The sequence below is a fragment of the Salarias fasciatus genome, chromosome 7 (genome assembly GCF_902148845.1).
Source record: "Salarias fasciatus chromosome 7, fSalaFa1.1, whole genome shotgun sequence".
In the NCBI taxonomy this organism is placed as follows: Eukaryota; Metazoa; Chordata; class Actinopteri; order Blenniiformes; family Blenniidae; genus Salarias; species Salarias fasciatus.
In genome coordinates, this window is record NC_043751.1 from 13,844,216 (window position 1) to 13,863,011 (window position 18,796).

An 18,796-nucleotide genomic window follows, 5' to 3' on the forward strand; every position below is an offset into this window, starting at 1 on the left:
GGTGATTTCAGGCAGGCTTCAAGATGTCCGCAAGAAAAGATGCTTTGATTTAAAATGCTGGCTATAAATGACAAAATATGTGTGGGCTGCAGTTTGTTTGCAGAGACCTTCATCAGTTTACCTGCAACTGATCATTTCCATTAAAATGCAGAATATACACAACGGTAGCTTTGCACTTATGTTTGAGATTTCCACGAAGAAAAATAAACTACAAAAATAATGCTGCGTTCTTTTAGCTTATTGTAATAACATGAGTTAACATGCGCACAGTCATAAATAACTACAGGTGAATGTGCAGATGCATAAATCTATAGGAATATTAATTGAAATATTCATACTTATTTATTTTTCACCTTGGCCAAAAATCTATTATTGAGTATTTTTTTAGTCCTAGAGTTCTGATTGTTTGAGTTTAGTGTTAAATAAGTTATGTAGTTCTTTATAGTAAACATAGTCTCAGTTGTCCATCCATTTTTTCTCAATACTACGTCACCCAGTTTGACGTAGCAGGTCCCAGCTTACAGTGAAGGCAGGATAAATACACCTCGTAAACAGAGAAAACCTCCACACACAAAGGAAGAACATGCAAACTGAACACAGATAACTCAAGCTGTGAGATGACACCACTGACCAAAACACCACCATGTGGTACAGTCTCAAACGTGCTTTGTTACATTCAATCTAATTATAGAAGCTTTTAGTGCAAAGCGCCCATAAAACCGAAAGAAAAATGCTGTTAGCTGGAAACAGACTCCAATACAGCTTTGCTCTGATTGTAATTACTGGCTATCTTTGAAACAGTGTGGAGAAATAATGTACTTTAAGGCCTGAAAAAGCCTCAATTCTACACTTCTTATATCACTCAAGTGGCCTTGGGCAAGTCTGCCATTATGTTCATGCAGTTCCGCTGGTCTTTGAAATCTAAGAAGAATCTCTACGTATGTGCCGCTCAGTGAGAGATACACCCTAGAGCTGCTCCTCCTATACTTCAAAAACAACTTCACAGAACAATGTGTACTATTTTCAAGAAATTAAATGCATGATTTTAGCGACACAGCTCGAGCGAAATGAGCAAATCAGTGATCTGTAAGGAAAATAGAGCATTGAGCTAAATAAAGGACGCTGTATAGAAGTCGAGGTATTTTACACTTTCAGATGAAGTGTGTGTGTCTGTAATTAGAAAATTTTAAGCCAAAAAAAAGTGGCAGAATTTCTACACCACCAACAGTTGAATATCGGGAATTTTGTAAGCTGCAATCACATCAAATACCTATATTTTCTAAAACCAGTGTTTGTTGCAGTGCTAGGAAAAAATCATGGAACACTAACCGAGCCAACTTTTTTTTAGACTGCAAAGTAACAGTTATATCAACATTCCTGCAACGTACGATGTGACACAATCTGCTCTGACCCTAAAACGAGCAACAATAATGCTTTTATAAACACATGGGAGCAAAGCTATTGATAAAAACTTGAATCCAAGTAGGAATAGTCAAAAATTTCCATAATTGATCTCATTTCTGAAATAGTTCTTAAAAAAAAAAGACTGCTTATCAGAAGCTGTTCTGAAGCAGAACTAGTGATTAATTTTCTGTTGAAATGAGAGATGCTGCCAAAGCATCTGATAAACTTTACTCCATGTCTCTGTTTATTGTGTCTGTGACCCCGAGTTCACATATTTTGGATCATTTTGTGCTTTCGTGGGTCCGGCTGGTTTCCCTTTCCCTGTGGCATACCGCCGTGTGTTTTTAATTACCGCGCAGCCGTCGGTGAATGTTCACGTAAACACACCGAACGCTTCTCCAAATGAGTACCTGCCGGCGCTTTCATAATGGAATTGAAGTGCTGGAGTTTTGATAATAAATGGACTGGGACTGAGTCAAAGTCTCTTAATATATTCTCCCCGGGGCGGCTGCTCATTGGGCGATGTTCAGAATGCTATTATCACCCCGCTGACCCTCTTTATTGTGTGTGGCTACACCGCCGTGTTCCTGTGCCTACATTAAAGAAAAATTATTAGCGGATCCAGCGGTAATTTGTTTGTCTGACCCGAAGCGAGAGTTGCTGCCTCGCTCGTGGGATTTCCACTTTGATGGGATGGTAAGAGAATGACTCTAATGTGGGTGAGGGATGTTTCCCATCATAGTTCTCCACGGCGCTCCCCGGGCCTCCTGCTCTAATGGCTGCAGTACTTGAGCTTGACGTGTTTACAGAGCTGCAGCCGAGGCGCCGCTTCCTAAAGAGCTGAAGGGTATAACTGCACCTGTCAGGCGGAGCGGATTAGCTCCTGCTTTACGGTTAAAAGGAGCAAACAAGAAAACAAAGCGGCAAACAAAGTTTGCATATTCAAACACGTGACGTCATTCAAACAAAGCGAAAGGTGACGGTTTAATCTGAGCGGAGCCCACTTTGACTTTTATTGTTAAATCAACTCCTAGCACGAACAAATGTATGGGTTTTAAATCCAAAACTCAAATTTAAATCATTACTTTTACAACAAAAGATACTATTGATTACTTCACTGCAGCTTTTGGTGGGAGCTGGATGTATTGTAGAGCTGAAACAACAGATTAATCAGAATATCAACGCAAATCTAATCTTTCTGTGCACCGTATATTAAATATTTTCCCCTCTGTTGGCACAGAAAACCACATCCATATCTATAATCTCTTTCAATTTCAGGTTGGCATTTTAAAATGCCAGCATGATATATTTCAAGGAGGGAAAAAAATGTAATAAAAAGTGAAAAACAACAAGTAATTCAATAAGAAGTACATGATTTAAAGTATTTTCAACCCTGACAAAATACAAGAACGATGATACAGTTCAATAAAAATGCAGTAAAAATGAGCTGAGTTCAATGTGCCAATGTACCAGCGATGAAGCGTGGGAGTGAAAACAAGTATTTATGCTTCACTGCTGCAAGTGTGCATCTGAAACGAGGTAGACACAACGCAAAGTCCTCGATAACTTCAGGGGTTTTCCACCAGTGGAAAGGAAAGGCCAGCCGCATGGCAGATCTGGCCATTTTGAAAGAATGTATTCAAAAATCCAGTTTTTAAACCAGTCAGTGAGTGGAGCAAATGTACCAGCCAATCGAAAAGATCCTTGAACTTTGTCCTCGAAAGAGCAGGAGAGAAAAGTAACTTAATGTTGCTGCAAGTGGAAGCAAACACTGAGGCGTCGGCTGGACTTCTGCATGAATGATGCTTCCAATATCTAAAGAAATGGTTTTGGAGGGCGACGCGCAATAAATCAAAACCACTTTAATGCACAAGAAAAACAAAAACCGAGCTGTCAGACTTATAAACATCTCTGTTAGAAATCTTGGTCTGTCCTTTGACTGGTGTTTCTTTCTCTGTTTTTTTTCTACTTTTCCCTCTACACTGGCTGATTTGGTGTGAATACAACCTTCCCCCGGCGATAGCTAACTCATGGGACCGAACAGGGTAACCACTGGCATTCAATTATAGCTTTAATGAGCCCGAGCCACCACGGATTAATTTCTCAGCAAGAAAAAGCAATCTGCACATCAGCTGGCGCCATTACTTCAGCCTCTGTGGTTATACGCAGCATCTCTGAGGAACGCTCAGCCGACCTCCTCTCCTGACGGTGGTGACTAAAATATAGCAGGTGATAAATAGACCGGTCGGACATTTTAATTTGAGGCCCTGTAAGCAGTAAAAGCAATTTCTTCAATGCATGATTGGGACTCGCGGGAGTTGGTTGCTTCACAGTTTTCAAGGACGTGACTTGTTCTGAGCTACACAGCGGGGCAGCGTCCACTTGAGGACCGTTTTTATTTTTTTTTATTTTTTTAGTTTGCATGTTTTCTCCGGGTACTGTGGTTTAATCCCACCCTACAAAAACAACAGATTTCTGTGGAAATTTTCCATTTTTAAGGTTTACTCCAAAATGTCTGTGTGAATTGATGATAGCTGAGGAACATCTGATTATATGGCCCCTGCTGCACAATGAGAAGCGTCTGTCGTGTTCGCCTCAGTGAAGCGTCGCTTCCTCTCAGTGAAGCACCTGACTGAAACCATATGGGGAAATAATTTTGATGAAAACCGAGCGACGAGTCGTGGACATAAATGTTGATTTTATGACCATTTTTAAATATACAGGCCCTATATTAAGTCATATTTTAGGGTAATTTATAAATTAAATAGTACAATAATGCTGTAAAATGGAGTTTTAGAACATTGGCACCACACAACACACAACATAATTAATGACCATTAAAAAAATCTCAGTAGTGTTGTGGTTTATGTTGTGATTAATTGGTCAATCTATATTGTCCATAAATGTAAAAAAAATCAATCAATCATTCCTTTTAAAACTAAAATAAAATGTCAAGAGATAAAACCACCTGTAGGTAAATAGCAGCATGGTGTTGAACTATATCAATTCATTTCTCACACAGCATATTAAATTAATGGCGATGATGATAAAGAAGAGAAAAACAGCCATGATTAAGACATTTGTGCAATTGTGTGTCCTTGTGTTGTTGATATTTCAAGGGTGAATGCTGCACTTCATTTTTCAAATTTATGTAAAAGGAACACATAATAGACATGAGATTATTCCTTTTTCTGCACATTTCATTCAATCATTTGGATATTGTTAAAAAAAATCAGTAAAATTTCCCCTTGGACCTAATTATATTAATATGCAAAAAGGAAAAAAACACAGTAAACTCAGATGCTGCCATCGTTCCAGCCAGAGGACACTCATACCTGCGTGTCGGCCAACATTTCGGGATTCATTTGCATCTGACTCCCTCCACCAAACTGACACAGTTGAGTGAAAGGAAATAAAAGTGTGTTTCTAGTCGTGACTGGGTGAATACAGTAGAGTCAGTCTGTCCTCTCGGTTGGAACGGAGCAGCACACGACGGCACCTGCTCTCAATATGCTTTCTGCTGTTTGCAGCAGGTTCCAGGGTCATTAGAAAGATAATCCTTAAAGTGGGCTGCCTGAGATCAAGCCCCAGCGGCTCTGGGCGCCCTGCTAAAGTGCTTTCCAACAAACCAGAAAGTCTCTTTTTACCATTTTTCACCAGGTCATAAGCAAATGAAGACAGACTGAGGCAACAGTGAATAGTCTTACGCTGTAGTACGAAGCTAGAAACTAATAATATCCAAATATATCTGTGGTGGCTGGAAACCTGTCCGTAATTGTTTATAGATAAGAGTAATAGCGCGTGCTTTAACATGGCAGCTCTTGTTAACGACTCTGGCAGCAGGTCTCCAAGTTCAAAGTTTATATTAATTAATTATTGACACATGGTTGCTTCTCTTTTTTTTTTCTGCTGCGCTCTCGGCAGACCACGTGATGAGACACTACAGCCTCTCTCTCTCTCTCTCTCTTTTTATCAGCTGTGGTAAGCACATCCAGGCTCCAATAAAATGTTGCTTTAAATAACCTCGGTCTGGTTTGTGCATCGAGTCGGTTTATAAACTGTGTTAACTTCACACTCATGAGACCTCAAGCGCAATTGGTCGGTCCAGTTTCGAAGAGGAAAAACAAAAGTTTAAGTTAAAAGCTCACTTTGATCATTTACTGCAGCCACAGTGAAAAACTGTGAATGCTTCACACAAATAAAGCACTTTTAGTTTTTTATACATTTAACTGCAGCAGATTTCACCGGTTTGACACGTTAGACTGAAGTCAAAGCCAGATAAAAACAAACTGTGACTTCTTTATGCTTCCTTCTGTACTTCACTTTGTAAAAGGTCAAAGGGCATGATAAGGATTCTAAAGAAATAGGGAGGAGTCTTCTCACCGAGGGTTTATGGGACGCTCCTGGAAGAGCGAGGAGAGCCTCCAGCGCCACCGCCGGACTCAGAGACTGCGCTTCGGCCTGTTCCAGCAGGCAGAGCTGGTTGGTGATGCTGGCCATTTCTTCCTGCAGCTTCTCGGTTTCCACCGTGATCTCGGCGATCTTCTCCACGGCGGACGCCGTGAGGAAGGCCTCTTTCAGGTCGACCAGGTGAAGAGTCCTCTTTTCCTCGAGGAGCACCAGCTGACGGAGCTCCTCGAACTGGTCGTTGACGTATTCCTCCAGCTCATCTGTTGTCATCTTCAACAATTGGAGAGAGAGGGAAGATTGACTTAACAGAGTAAAGACTTTCCATTTCACCACAATAAAAACATCAATCCTACAGATGTGAAGAAAAACATCGTACACAAAACCAAATACGAGAGAGAAAAATAGTGTGATTGTAGTGTGTGGACTGAGCAACAGAAATAAAGACACAATTTTATATGATCAGGGAATATTATTTCAAAATGTGAACGGTTCTCTGTCACGCAGAAGCTAATTGATAGCATGGAGCCGCTGCGCAGCAGGGGAACGCCATGCCTCCCATCTGCAGACAGAGACCTCAGAGGCTCCGTCTACCACAGGAAGCCATCTGTTTGGCTCGCGATGCAGCTGAACTGCACACGGAGAAACCTTTTTTAATTTTCTTTCCTGTTCCCAGATGAGACTCTCTTCAGCAATACATTGAAAACGCCTGAATGAAATGACTCCTCCCTGCAGTTCGTCCCACCGAAACGGCTCCACCTATAACACAGATCCGATCTGGGGCTGAAAGAGAGAAAAATAGCCAAACCCCTTGCCGTGATCGATGCCCCTGAATATGTTATAATTGTTCCAATCTACAAACATCAGCTGCTCTGGCTCCCTCCTTCCCTTGAGCAGACCTTCACTTTCTTCCTTTCCATCTATTTTATCTTGTTTGCCCTCAGCCTCTCTCTGTCTCTCTCTCTCTCTCTCTCTCTCTCTGTCTCTCTCTCTCTCTCTCTCTCTCTCTCTCTCTCTCTCTCCAGTGAAGCAAAGAATCATCAGTCTTTACCAAGGTTGGCAGAGCCATGGCACCCAAGGGGCCCCAAGTTTTATCGTGTATTTGCCATTTCTGCACAAGCAATCAGATTCTCTAAATTGCCCATTAAACCAAGCGCAAGAAGCAACACTTTTAATTTACTCGCTTTGTATGAGCAAAGAAAAACATGCACATCGTTCACCCCGAATGAGACACAAAGAGTTAGTTAGCGCCTAATTGGAAAGCAAAGAGTTGTTTTCTCTTTTGCTTCAGCAAAAATCAATACCTTGAATATATGTCTGAGAGATCGGGGGGCGATAAATTACAAGTGGGCTTGGCCAGAAACGTGTTCCACTTCCTCCTCACTCTTGTAAAATGTGTCTTTGAATGTGGGATAAAAAGACAATGTGGGATAAAAAGACAAAGCAGTTTCTAGTTGAGAAATGGGCTTTTCTGATGGAGCAGGTCACTGTTAAATTCATCCATTCACAGGCCGATGGTGACAGCTTTCCTGCCAGGTGCTGCAGATGACTGGGGGCAGCGGCGGGTTCAGCGTCTCGTTCAAGGACGGAACGAGACGGAGGATCAAATAGTCAACTTCAGACTGAAATCAGACCTGCTCCACTAATTAAGCAGCCTTGACATTCAGTTTATTTACGCGGACAGATTTAGACAAGATAAATTATATGAAGATATAGAATAGGTAGAGCAGAAATTTACTGAGGACGTCCGACTATGGATTTTCTATGTCAAACAATTCGTTCGCCAAGTTAAAGGCCTTAAACATTTTCATACATTTCTGAGAATTCTCACATGGAGAATATAACCAATCAACAAAACTGTCAAGACCCATCACTACACTAAATCATTTCCAGCTATAATAAAGGACACACCGGACATCGCAACTATTTCTTTTTTAACGTAAATTTGTAAGTAATTTGATACAAATGCGGACAGCTTTATTGCAAAGTACACAAATTCAAGACAAAGCAAGTAAAAAACAACAGATATACAAATCTCAATTAGTTTTACAGAATCTTAATAAATCAAGGCTTATGAGCTGAAGACATGACATTCTGTGTCACAGTGTTACATTTATCACCAATCTGACACATTCCATCGCCATGTTTCCCGATCTCCAGGACCTCCACCAACCCCCCCGCCCGCCGACTGCCTCCCCGCGGCCCCAATGGCAGACGGAGGCCGTGATCCTGGATCACTGTTCTTTGTGCCAGCGGAGCGGGAGCCCTCTGCCATTGGACCTTGCAGAGCCTGAGAGTCTGTCCGGCTCGCAAAGGAAGGAGCATTCATGCGCGCTAATCTTCATTTGCATTGCTGCAAGCTGAGGCCACGAAATGAGGCCTCGGGAGAGACGGCGGCGCGCTGCGTTGCAAGGACAGAGCCGGGGGTAGGAGATGAGGGATGAGTGAGTGCGTTACGAAGGTGGGATGTTTGGCGTGCACAGCGAGTAAGCTCACACGGAAAGGTGAATCCTCCTCAAAGCAGATTAGTTCAGCCAGATTCTTTCTTTGTGGTTAAGTCTCGATCTGCATTGTTGCTGCTCAACGTCTCTTACAGAGGATGTCAGGTGTGCAGCACTTTTTGAGACTTTGAGATTGCAACAGGTTTATTAAAAAAAAACACTTCTCATGATGGCAAAAAAGGGAGACAGCCAAATGAAATGACCTTACACTATCGGGGCAATGTGTAACTGACTGAAAAAAAAAGTTGTTGCAATTTATTAATGTAAAAAACAAACAAAAAAACAGCCAAAGCCCTTGGGAGTAAAAATAGATCAGTATGCACAACAAGAACAACTGGTGAGACATCAGGATGCACTGAAATATGTATCTAAACCTTTCATCGCTTTTGTGTGGATTCCAAAAAATTGTTTCATGAGTAGTTTTCCTTTTTCATTTCTTCTTCAAATTGATGTGTCTCGTCCCTTTTCAGGTTTCAAAAGGGATTTCTGTAACAGTGTTGAAAATGTTAATGCTTTGAGAAGATTTTCCAAAACCAGGCTGACCCGGTTGCTTGCGCCGGGCGCTGTTTTGTGTGATGCCTTTTTAAAAGGCCCAAAAAGCATTAATAGAACATTAGGAGTAAATGGATTTGAACTGTCCTTGCCCTTGGCAACAGTGGCCCAGTTCCAACCGAACACCACTCTCTCTTTGTCTCACACTCTCTGTTATCTGCCCTAGAAATTAGATTTTCCAATTTGGCCTATAAAGAAACGCAGCGACACACAGAAAGTTAATTTGAAAAAAAAAAACAAAAAAAAACCCACAAGCCCCCACAACAGTGAAGTAAAGCAATATAAAAAGCAGCAGCGAGGGTGTAAATAGGACTGGAAAAATGAGACAGAAGGTCTTCAGTTTTATAATAGCAGAGTTTCAATATCCAGCACCTTTTTATTGGTTTAGAGTGAAGCAATGTCAGCCAAGAAACTTTCTGGGGAATGATAGCAAGTAATTCAATTAAAACGCTGAGACAGAAAAGGGGAGACGGTCTTAAAGAGCGACGGGAGAAGAGAGTAGAAAGAAAAGGATAAGGTGGAGAAGGACCAGAAAAAGCAGGATGAACAGCAGCAGCAGCCAAGTCTTTTCATGCTTTTCCTGTCTGTTCCTCTGCCTCGTCTTCCTAAGACAGCTTTAAAGTGTCTGCTGCTCTTGTAGATTTTGAGAGGCAGGAAAAATGGATGTAGCCACTGCACACACACACACACACACACACACACACATACACATTTGTTACTGGGCTGCGGATATGCTGCTTCCAGATATCGCGGCTGCGTTTCTCTGAAGCTGCCGAGCGCGGCTCTAAAGGCAGCATGTGGCCTTGACAACACCCTGTGCAGCAGGAATAAGCCGCGGGTAAATAAAACATGAGATGTGGTAAATATGCAGCTACCTGCTGTCCTGGTCTGAAGCCACAACATGCTTCACATTTCATTTCCAGCCCTCTTACAATAGGAAACACGAGCCGACTGGTCGGATGACACCCATCCAGACCCCCTTGTGTTGGGCTACGGCTCCCGTCCCACATTAATATGTATGCAGCTTTATCGATGGTTTTTTTTGCAATATATTCCACGCTTTTGTAGAAAAAAGGCAATATGAACTTTGGGAGATTAAAATTCCAGCGCCTGTGGCAAAGTCTATAATTAGATGGGCCATACTGAATAGGGAAACAGGAGCGAAGGGTTAAATCCATTCATCTACCCCCTCACCTCTTCACAGACAACAGCTCAGACCTTTTCCTCTCTGAAGTCCTTTAGGAAGTCGATAGCAGGCAATTTAACCTCCACCGAGAGCTCCTCTTTCTATCTCTGCGCGCACGCCGCTCGCCCAAACACGCACCTCTCTCACCTGGAGGAGTCACTCTGACGGTCGCCTGTCATGCATAATAAGAGACGCTGGCATTTGAGAGAGCGGCGAGGACACGCGCCGGCAAATCCACACGCTGGTCCTGAGACGCAGCGCCCTGCCAGCGAGCTCGGTAAGTGGTTTTCACCGGGCACGCCGCGCCTCTATAGTGAAACGGCGCAAGACTAAATGTCCAGGAAGTCCTTGGGGCACCATTGATATTTCAGAACGATAATAGTACGTGAACTCGGGACGGCTGCCGGGCTGCCGGGAAAAAAAGTGTTATCTCTCGCCGGCCAGTCAAATTAACCTTCTGCGTTATGGCGCGGCGCTCGGGTCACATCTCTGCAGGTATTCAGCGATGCTCCTGGGTGCCACCGCTCGCCGATGGTTTCTGACACCGTTATAAAAGCGGAGCACGAGGCAGAACGGGGGCTGGCGAGGTGCTTGAGAGAGCAGGTGCTGCCGCTCTCACTGGTAAGTAAATGAAACCGTATAGCCGTGCGTTCCCGATCCCGCCTCTCGGTGTTGCATCTCTACGTGGTCGGGATTTATTTTCGCTGGCACAACATGGCCCCCACTACGGCTTCTGTAATGGAAACACAGCAACTGTTTTCAAGGTTGACTTGTCATGAAAATTCAGTTTGAGTAAGTTTTGTTTTGGTTGATGTTAAGATAAAGGTGACTATCTGAATCGCACCCTGTACCCTGGAATGAGGCCACAATGGGAAGGTTCAATGAAAAAAAACCCCAGAAATAAGGTTTCAGTCACGATTTGATGGCTGGAATTTTTTGCTTTTGCTGGAAGCAAAAGAGAAATATATTGAAATTCAAATCCAGTTGCTCTAAAAACTGTAAATTCACAAACTCTAAAATGACTAATTCCTCTTATTAGAAAATCTTTAAACATTAGGGCTGAATCAATATGTTTAAAGACATTACGTCTCATTCATTTCTACTGAAGTCTAAAACTATCAGAAAGCCATTCTAATTTAACGCTGTGCATAATACAGCACATCCATCCGCTGAGTCCCGGGCTGATCACAAAAAAACGTGTTCGTCAACTCACTGAGTTCAACAAGAGTTTAAAGCCGACCCGAGGGTGTTCGGCATCTCATTAATCACTCAGTCTAATTCATTTTCACTTTAAAAATACAACCTTTGAGTCAAAAACTGACATCAAGTGACGCCTCAAAACGTCATGACTCAGTGATGGAGCAATGCTGCCTGCTTCAAGTACAATCACATCCTCTGAATCTCAAACCAACAGGCAAGATCTGGAAAACAGGCGGCATGATAAATCTGTGAATTGAAGTAATTGCCAATCGTGTTTGGTGACGAATGATTTTATGACACAATCTCTTCCAAATCCGTCTTTATCTCGTTCTCAAATGCTGCGTCTGCGTCACTCACTTTCTTACCGGCCTGAGTCAAAAATGAGTCAAAGCTCATTGCAAACATTTTGTTTTTTGGTAAAACTTGGTTCAAAATCCTTCTCAGATACGAAGAGAAAAAACAAACTGAATGAAATCTGACCCACTCATCACTGGAGAAAGTCCATCAAATCATTAAAACAAGCCTCCAAGCATCTGGATGAAGGTTTAACTTCATTTCGTATCTTAAAAATGGGACTAAACAAATCAAAAAGTAAACAACTAGACAGTTAATGCACACACATTCACCTACTAAAGATCACGCAATATCGAAATGTAAACACCGGCTATACAATCAATAGCTTGACCTTTATAAGCATAAAAGAACAAGCGAGTGTGTGCTGTGTTTGAAATGTAGGACGTCAGATTCATTAACTTGGACAAACAATGTAATTGAGCATGACATCTCCACCATGAGACACAGGAAATCCTCTTGCACGCTCTTACAATGAAAACCGAGGTGCCCTGCCTGTCCTTGAAAGAATGTCACGTCTGTTCTTTTTAACATGGCTGTGGACTAATTCTCATTTCACCTGACAGGGCTTACTGCGGCTCATTACTAAACGAGAGCAGCTGGGACATGGCGAGGTTTTCTAAAAATGATCGTTACGACGGATCTCGTCCGAGGGTCGAACTCAGAGCTGGAAACACGGCGAGTCTGGACTCACCTCTCCACTGGTCCACTTGTTCTTGATCCTCTCGCCCATCTCATGCGTGCAGCCCACCAGGTCGTAACCCTCCCTGCTCTGTAGGTAGGGCAGACAGGGAAACAGTAAACACACTGCAAATAAAAACAGCGTATGTATTGTGAAACTTCAATAAAAATAATAAGACAGTCATGAGTATTAAGCGATTAATGATCCAGAATCAAACTGGCTTTGTTTTGTTTTGAACACACATAAAGAAATCCAGGAAAAATGTGACAAAAACAAATAAATATAAAAATGTTGAAACAAAGGAGCGAACATCTCAGTGGCAATGATGTGACAATGTTCTGTGGCGATGATTTGGGACGACGATCAAACTCAGTCAATCAAAGGAACATTTGCATATTAAATTTTATGCACTGACATCCTCAAAGCTGAGCACAGGCTGGGGAAATCGTCATAAATCCACCAGATAAAGGGCTCTTAACGCGATTACTCTGATAAAAGAAGCGGGATGAAAGCCTGGGTGGGTCTGGAGTAAATACTGTAGCCCTGGGCTCACATGTGACCCTCTCTGTGTCTCGTCAATCCATATGTGACCGTGATATAACCGTCACCAAGTGTGCTGCTCTACTTTTGTTTTTCAGATGTATAGCCACAGGGCAGAGGGCCACAACAGGGTCTCTGCTGCTAAACGGGCCGACCTTGTGGGATAATTTGCAAACGAGGCCTTTGATTCAGTTTGTGTTCACCAACAAAAACTTTGCCTGTTCTAAATGAATTCATCCAAAACCCAGACCCGGTTTCAAATTGGATCAGATCCCTGTAAATGGATCCTCGCTGCAAGAGCACAGTCCAAATGTGTTCAGTGTGCTCGACATCTGACTGGAAATGGCACTATAATCCTCACAAACACTACGCTCTGCATTACTGAACCCATAGTGGTGATGGACTTCTCCTCAAAACCCATTTTAGTGGTCCAAATGCAATCCTGCACTTAAGAACCGGTGACCCGTCCGGACCTCTTAGATGAGTTTAAAGTCATGAGCCGTCTGAGGAAATGGAGAGAGGGCGAAGCTGTAAATGGAGGCGAGCCAAACGGACAGCACTGTGGCTCATTGGAAAACGCCTCATTCCCATTTCGCACTTTTCAGAGAAAGCATTTATGTTAAATTATTTCATCACTGTAATCATGCGGGTGACCATGTGACACTGTTAACTTTAAAATATTACAGAGAGAATTTACAGAGCCCCGGTGAGTTGACTTAAAGACTACAGGGCCTACGGCTATTGGCACACTGCTTAATACTGAATTGGAAATGCAAACGAGATAGGTGACGCTCCGCATACATTATGTTGGAACTTCAGACGTTGCGGAGCACGCCACTGTGATTATGGGACAAGATAGAGCCTCCAGTAAATCACGCTGCTGGTATAAACCCGTCATGTTGCCAGTGTGCCGCTTACCTTCTGCCACATGTAGGCCTCGCGCAGCGTAATGATCTCGTGTTCCCGGTGTTCGCCCTGCACGGCGCACACCACGCAGATGATCTTCTCGTCCCGTTTGCAGTACAGGGAGCCTTCCTCGCCGTGCTCTTTGCAGCGCAGTCTCTCAACTGTCACGAAATCCCTCTTTCCAGGCTCTGGTTTTCCTTCTGCGGCCTCTGGTTTTGCATTTGCGCCGTTTTTTCCAGCCTCAGCTTCCTGAGGTACATGGTTCTGGGCCTGTTCCCTTTCCTCTTTACCGCCGGGCTCTTCCCCTTCAGCCACTGGCGCGCCAAGTGGCGCCGTTCCTGGGTCTGCACCAACTGCACTGGCTTTATCGGCCCCGGCCCCGGCTCTCGGGCCTCTGCTGGTGCCAGCACCATTAGCCTGTGTTGCCTGTTCACAGTTATAAGGCGTGAGGACGTGACGCGTACTCCTGGAGTGTCTTTCGGCGTGGACGGGGCAGAAGGCAAAGCTGCAGGTGTGGCACGCTTGCGTCGCCGGCTTGGCCTCGTCGGGCTCGCACGCGTCACACGACCCGTCCATCTGTGGCAACTCTTCATCTTTCGGCCCCGTGGCTCCTTCCTGAGGGTCCCGTTTGCGGTCCATGATGGCTGAATAAAAAAAAAAAAAAAAAAAAAAAAATAGCCGGGATCAAGGACGTAAGCCCTATAGGAGACACACACAGGAAGAGGGGACGACAGGCTATTAATAGCTGTGACCTTCCGGGAGCACAAGGGAAAGTCCAAGATTCCTCAGTCTAATCCTCTCTGATATAATATTCCTGCAACAGATGATTCCAGGAGCCACAGGATACCCAGCGGCTATTCCGTTACGCCAGCTGGAAATATCTGTGGAATTCCACCGCTGCTGACAGTGACTGACTAATATAAATTGTTATTTTTCAAAAACAGTCACAATTAATGGGCTCGGTGCCCGTTACTTTTGTCTTGCATAAAAACAATCCTCAACAGCTGCTGATACACACTCCCTATTCATCCTGAACCGGTCCTCTCCACTGAGGAGCAGCACCGCTTCCCGTTCCTCTAAAATCCTTCCCACCGGAGAGCGGCACCGTCAATAAACCATTAAGACTCGGGGCAACGTTTGTTTCTCCTCCTTTACGACTGTTTGCAACATTTCGCGCTTCTGCATTAAAAGCTGGATGTGGGACGATTCCTTAATTTCCTCAATGTATTTATCTGCAGATTACAATGCATCTCATTGGTCGCAGGTCTGTAAAACAAATGCATCATATAAAGCGTCAGATCCAGCTTCAAAGGAACGACTGCATACGTTTTGCTCTAAATGTTAATGTGTTTTTCTTCCTGGAGGTTATTTATTTTCTTCCATCTGACACTAGCATAAAAGATGTGACGGTACGTTGCATTAATGTTCCATCCACAACACCTGCGATGCATTAGCAATGTTAGATTAGCATTAGTTTACCTCCATAATGCATGTGAGCTGCTGCCTGAATGTTATCTCAGTTGTTTTGTTTACATTTCCTCTCATTGTAATTTGTAAATGAGTTCAGGTCAGGAAAAAAAAAAAAAGTGTCTTTCAATAATCTGTAACCTATAGACGAAGTAGTGGCTGTGTGTTTGGCTTAACAACAACAACAACAACAACAACAACAAAAACTTGAACCAGATATTAAAGTAGTAATCCGGTCCTGTTTCAGCTAGTTTCGATATTTTAAGAAAACCTTCCACAACCTGACCTCACCCCCCTGCTTTAATTCCTGACTGTGTGTCTGAGTGTTGGAGAAACAGGTTTGAATTCCAGTTGCAGCAGTTTGCTGTGACGACTCACAGGGACACACACCACTTCCTACACAATTCCAACCAGACGAGTCAAATCACTTTCTCAAGACTAATATTTCTGTAACAAACCATAAATCCTTTTTCCTGCTTCAACAAAGTCCAATCTGAAGACTAAAGCTGAGGAAAGTTTTCTTTCTGAGTCCTTCTCTTTCTCCTTTTTTTTTTTTTTAAGGCATACTAATGCTTTAGGTATACTAATGTTTTGTGTTTTCTCTCACTGGCTGTGGCTCTAATTGCTCTTGTGGGGGTCATAAAGATTCTTGAACTGGAACTTTAATCACACATAATAAGTACACTTAGAGGCAATTTAGAGTTGACAGTTTCCCTGAATTCATGTTTTTTGGCAGTGGGAGGTGAAATGAGGGGGAATCCTCACTGTGCCAGAGAACATCTTTACTTTTCTGGACTTTCACTGAGCTGAAGTTGTGATGGTTTCCACTACTTTTTTATATTTTAAATTCTATTTCTTCTCTATTTGCCGCTTTTTAATTCCTGTTCTTCTGCTGTTACTGTTTCACCACACTGGTAAAAATGGTTCAGAGGCACAAGTCTGAACGTCCATATCCACGAAGCAGCGATGTTCAAGAGAAAACTCAACACTTTTGTTGCACGATAGGTGTTTGTTCAGGTGATAATATTGCTCATGGGCAATGAAAATACAACCTGTTCAAATTGGGCCTCCGAGGTGGAAGTTATCAAAAACACACTGACTTTGTCTCTGTGTAAGTGGTGGAAACAACCATTTGAAGTATATCTTCATTAAACACATTTAAACATTACTGGTACACATGACATACACTACATTTCTTTATTGGACAGTGAGAATGAATCATAAAAGTGTCCGTAAACAGTACCGAGAAGACAGTGACAACAGAAGCAATAAGCAAATCAACCCAGTTTGTCTGGAGTTGTGCAATCCAAGGTGAATCTAAGGTAAAGTGCATATAAAATGCTAATTGCATTACTATTACACACTGCTTGTATGACCTTTGTTCCAAGTTCCTTTCCAGTGCTGTTGTGTTGTGTGGAAATATACATATTTCAATAAAGATATATCATAATTACAATTAATAACAACCCATACAAGAATGATTTTGAAGTTTTGCACAAGCCAGTGCACAACCTCTCCCAGTTCCCATTAGCAGTTCTGGACCTTCCTTTGTATGCAAACACACACACACTCACTTCACTGTGTTCACACACACACACAGACACACACATACACACACATTCCAGGACAAGAAGTGCTGAGTGTGTTTCCTGCACCCTCAATATAACCTTACTCCCTGTGTGTGTCTTCATGGCCTGACCTTTACACACACACACACACACACACACACACACACACACACACACACACACACACACACACACACACACACACACACACACACACACACACACACACACAGCATTGTGTTTCCATGCAGCTGACACTAGTAAGCGACAGAAGCAGTGCAGTAATGCAGACTGAAGCTCCCCCTTCTCGCTCTCTCTCTCTCTCCCCTTCCTGCTGCTGTCTGCCTCTCTCTGCCTCACACACACTCACTCACACGGTGGATACTCACTCGTCTGAGCCTCCTCTCTCTCTCTCTGTCTGCCTCTCTCTTTTTTCTTTTTTCAGCTTCAGTGCCGACGGCTAGCTTCCTCGGCTCGTCTGTCGAGCAGCGGCTGCTGTCCACAGATCTGCGTTCAGTTTGCAGCTCAGAGAAAGCAGCTCCAGCTCCAGTCCGACAGCCTTTTACTTCCTTGTTTTTATCAGCTGCTGTCTGCTCTCTCTCTCGCTCTCTCTTTTTTTTTCTATTTCCTGCTCTCCGGCTGTGAGAGAGACACACAGAGGCAGCAGGGAGAAAACCAGCCACACTGGCTCCACTCAGCCTGAACAGAGACGCTTACAACGTGGAATCAAGGCAGAATTTAAAGCGAGTTTAGAGAATCGGTGCGATTTAAAACTGACAAATAAGGGCAAATATAAATTTTACCATATTTTGAGGACACTGGGTCCATGGGGGCAGGTTCGAGTCCTGTCAGGGCCTTTCTGTGTAGGACGAAACTGAGCAGAAAAGTTTGGACACAGTATGAAATTAAGAAAAAAAAAGTTACGTTTATCAAGAGAAAATTAAATATAATCAGGTGAGATGTCATCTCAACATCTGCAGTGTGAGTGCTGCTGTGGACAAGTAGAGTAAAATTAATTTAACTAAGATATCACAACATAAGCAGAATGAGAATCTATAAAAGTAGTGATATCCCAAACAGAGAACAGAAGAAACATCCACATACTGACAGAACATGCACACAAAAACAAATACCAGAAGTAGAAGAAGTAAAAATAATGCCCCTTCTGGAATGAAAAAAAAAAAACCAACAACATCAAAATAGCTCTTTTTTCAAATCTTACTGAACAAATAAATAAAACAAAATGATGAAATGAGATCCTGAATAACTCCTCTATATTAAACAATTCAGCTTTAAGAAAATATATCTCACTGGTTTCATTAAGATGAAATATCTTCACTTCAGCCAATAAATGGAGAAATATTTTCTTCGGTTCCTCTGAAAAGCAGCACTTATTTGTTTGGGAGCAATTTAGATTCAATGCTACTCCAATAGCCATCAGTCAAGTATTATACTTCCCTCAGTATTAGTGAGCTAGTGGAGCCATGTTTGAGCCACTCTGCTGTAGCTTCACAAGACACAGGAACTGTCGGATTCTGTGCAACGTGCTAATCAATGTAAATGTATGTCCTTTGAAAAACAGTGAAAACCGGACATTTTTCATGAATATACAGTAAAAACCCCTGGATGCTCTGGACTGGGAGTGAAAAGACAGCTTGTTCTTGAAGTGAAGTCACCTGAAATAACATTACAATACATCAGAACTGTAGAAAGCCACTGCCTCTGAGCTTATTTCTGCAGAGGCTTCTTTCTTTCAAATGGAAGTGTTTCCTGTTCTATGCTTGTCTATTGATGTGGAATAACATGCAGAATAGTTTTTCTGTGTAAATTACTAAAACTTCTTGGTCGTAGCAGTGCTTCTTGGCAATGCATCGTATACCATTTGAAATGCTCTTTATTTGAGATGAAGATGCATTAGTGGAATGAACACTTGACTATCAACATTTGTGTTTCCAGATGTTCAATCAGAGTAGAGCATCAGCAGTACAAGCTGTTTTTCATTGGCTAAGACGATTTAGTAAATTTTTCATGG

At 42.7% G+C, this 18,796-nt stretch overlaps 1 protein-coding gene across 1 annotated transcript in view; it reads right to left on the reverse strand.

The window, feature by feature from the left end:
* Positions 1-17,331, reverse strand: part of trim44 (tripartite motif containing 44) — a 44,078-nt gene extending 26,747 nt beyond the window's left edge. Inside the window, exons 1-4 of the mRNA XM_030095999.1 lie at positions 17,154-17,331; positions 13,742-14,373; positions 12,296-12,373; positions 5,788-6,084 (exon numbers count right to left, since the gene is read on the reverse strand). Of these exons, the coding sequence (XP_029951859.1) occupies positions 5,788-6,084; positions 12,296-12,373; positions 13,742-14,368 (1,002 nt within the window). The 5' untranslated portion in view covers positions 14,369-14,373; positions 17,154-17,331. The remainder of the gene's footprint in view (positions 1-5,787; positions 6,085-12,295; positions 12,374-13,741; positions 14,374-17,153) is intronic.
* Between the last annotated feature and the right edge of the window lie 1,465 nt (positions 17,332-18,796).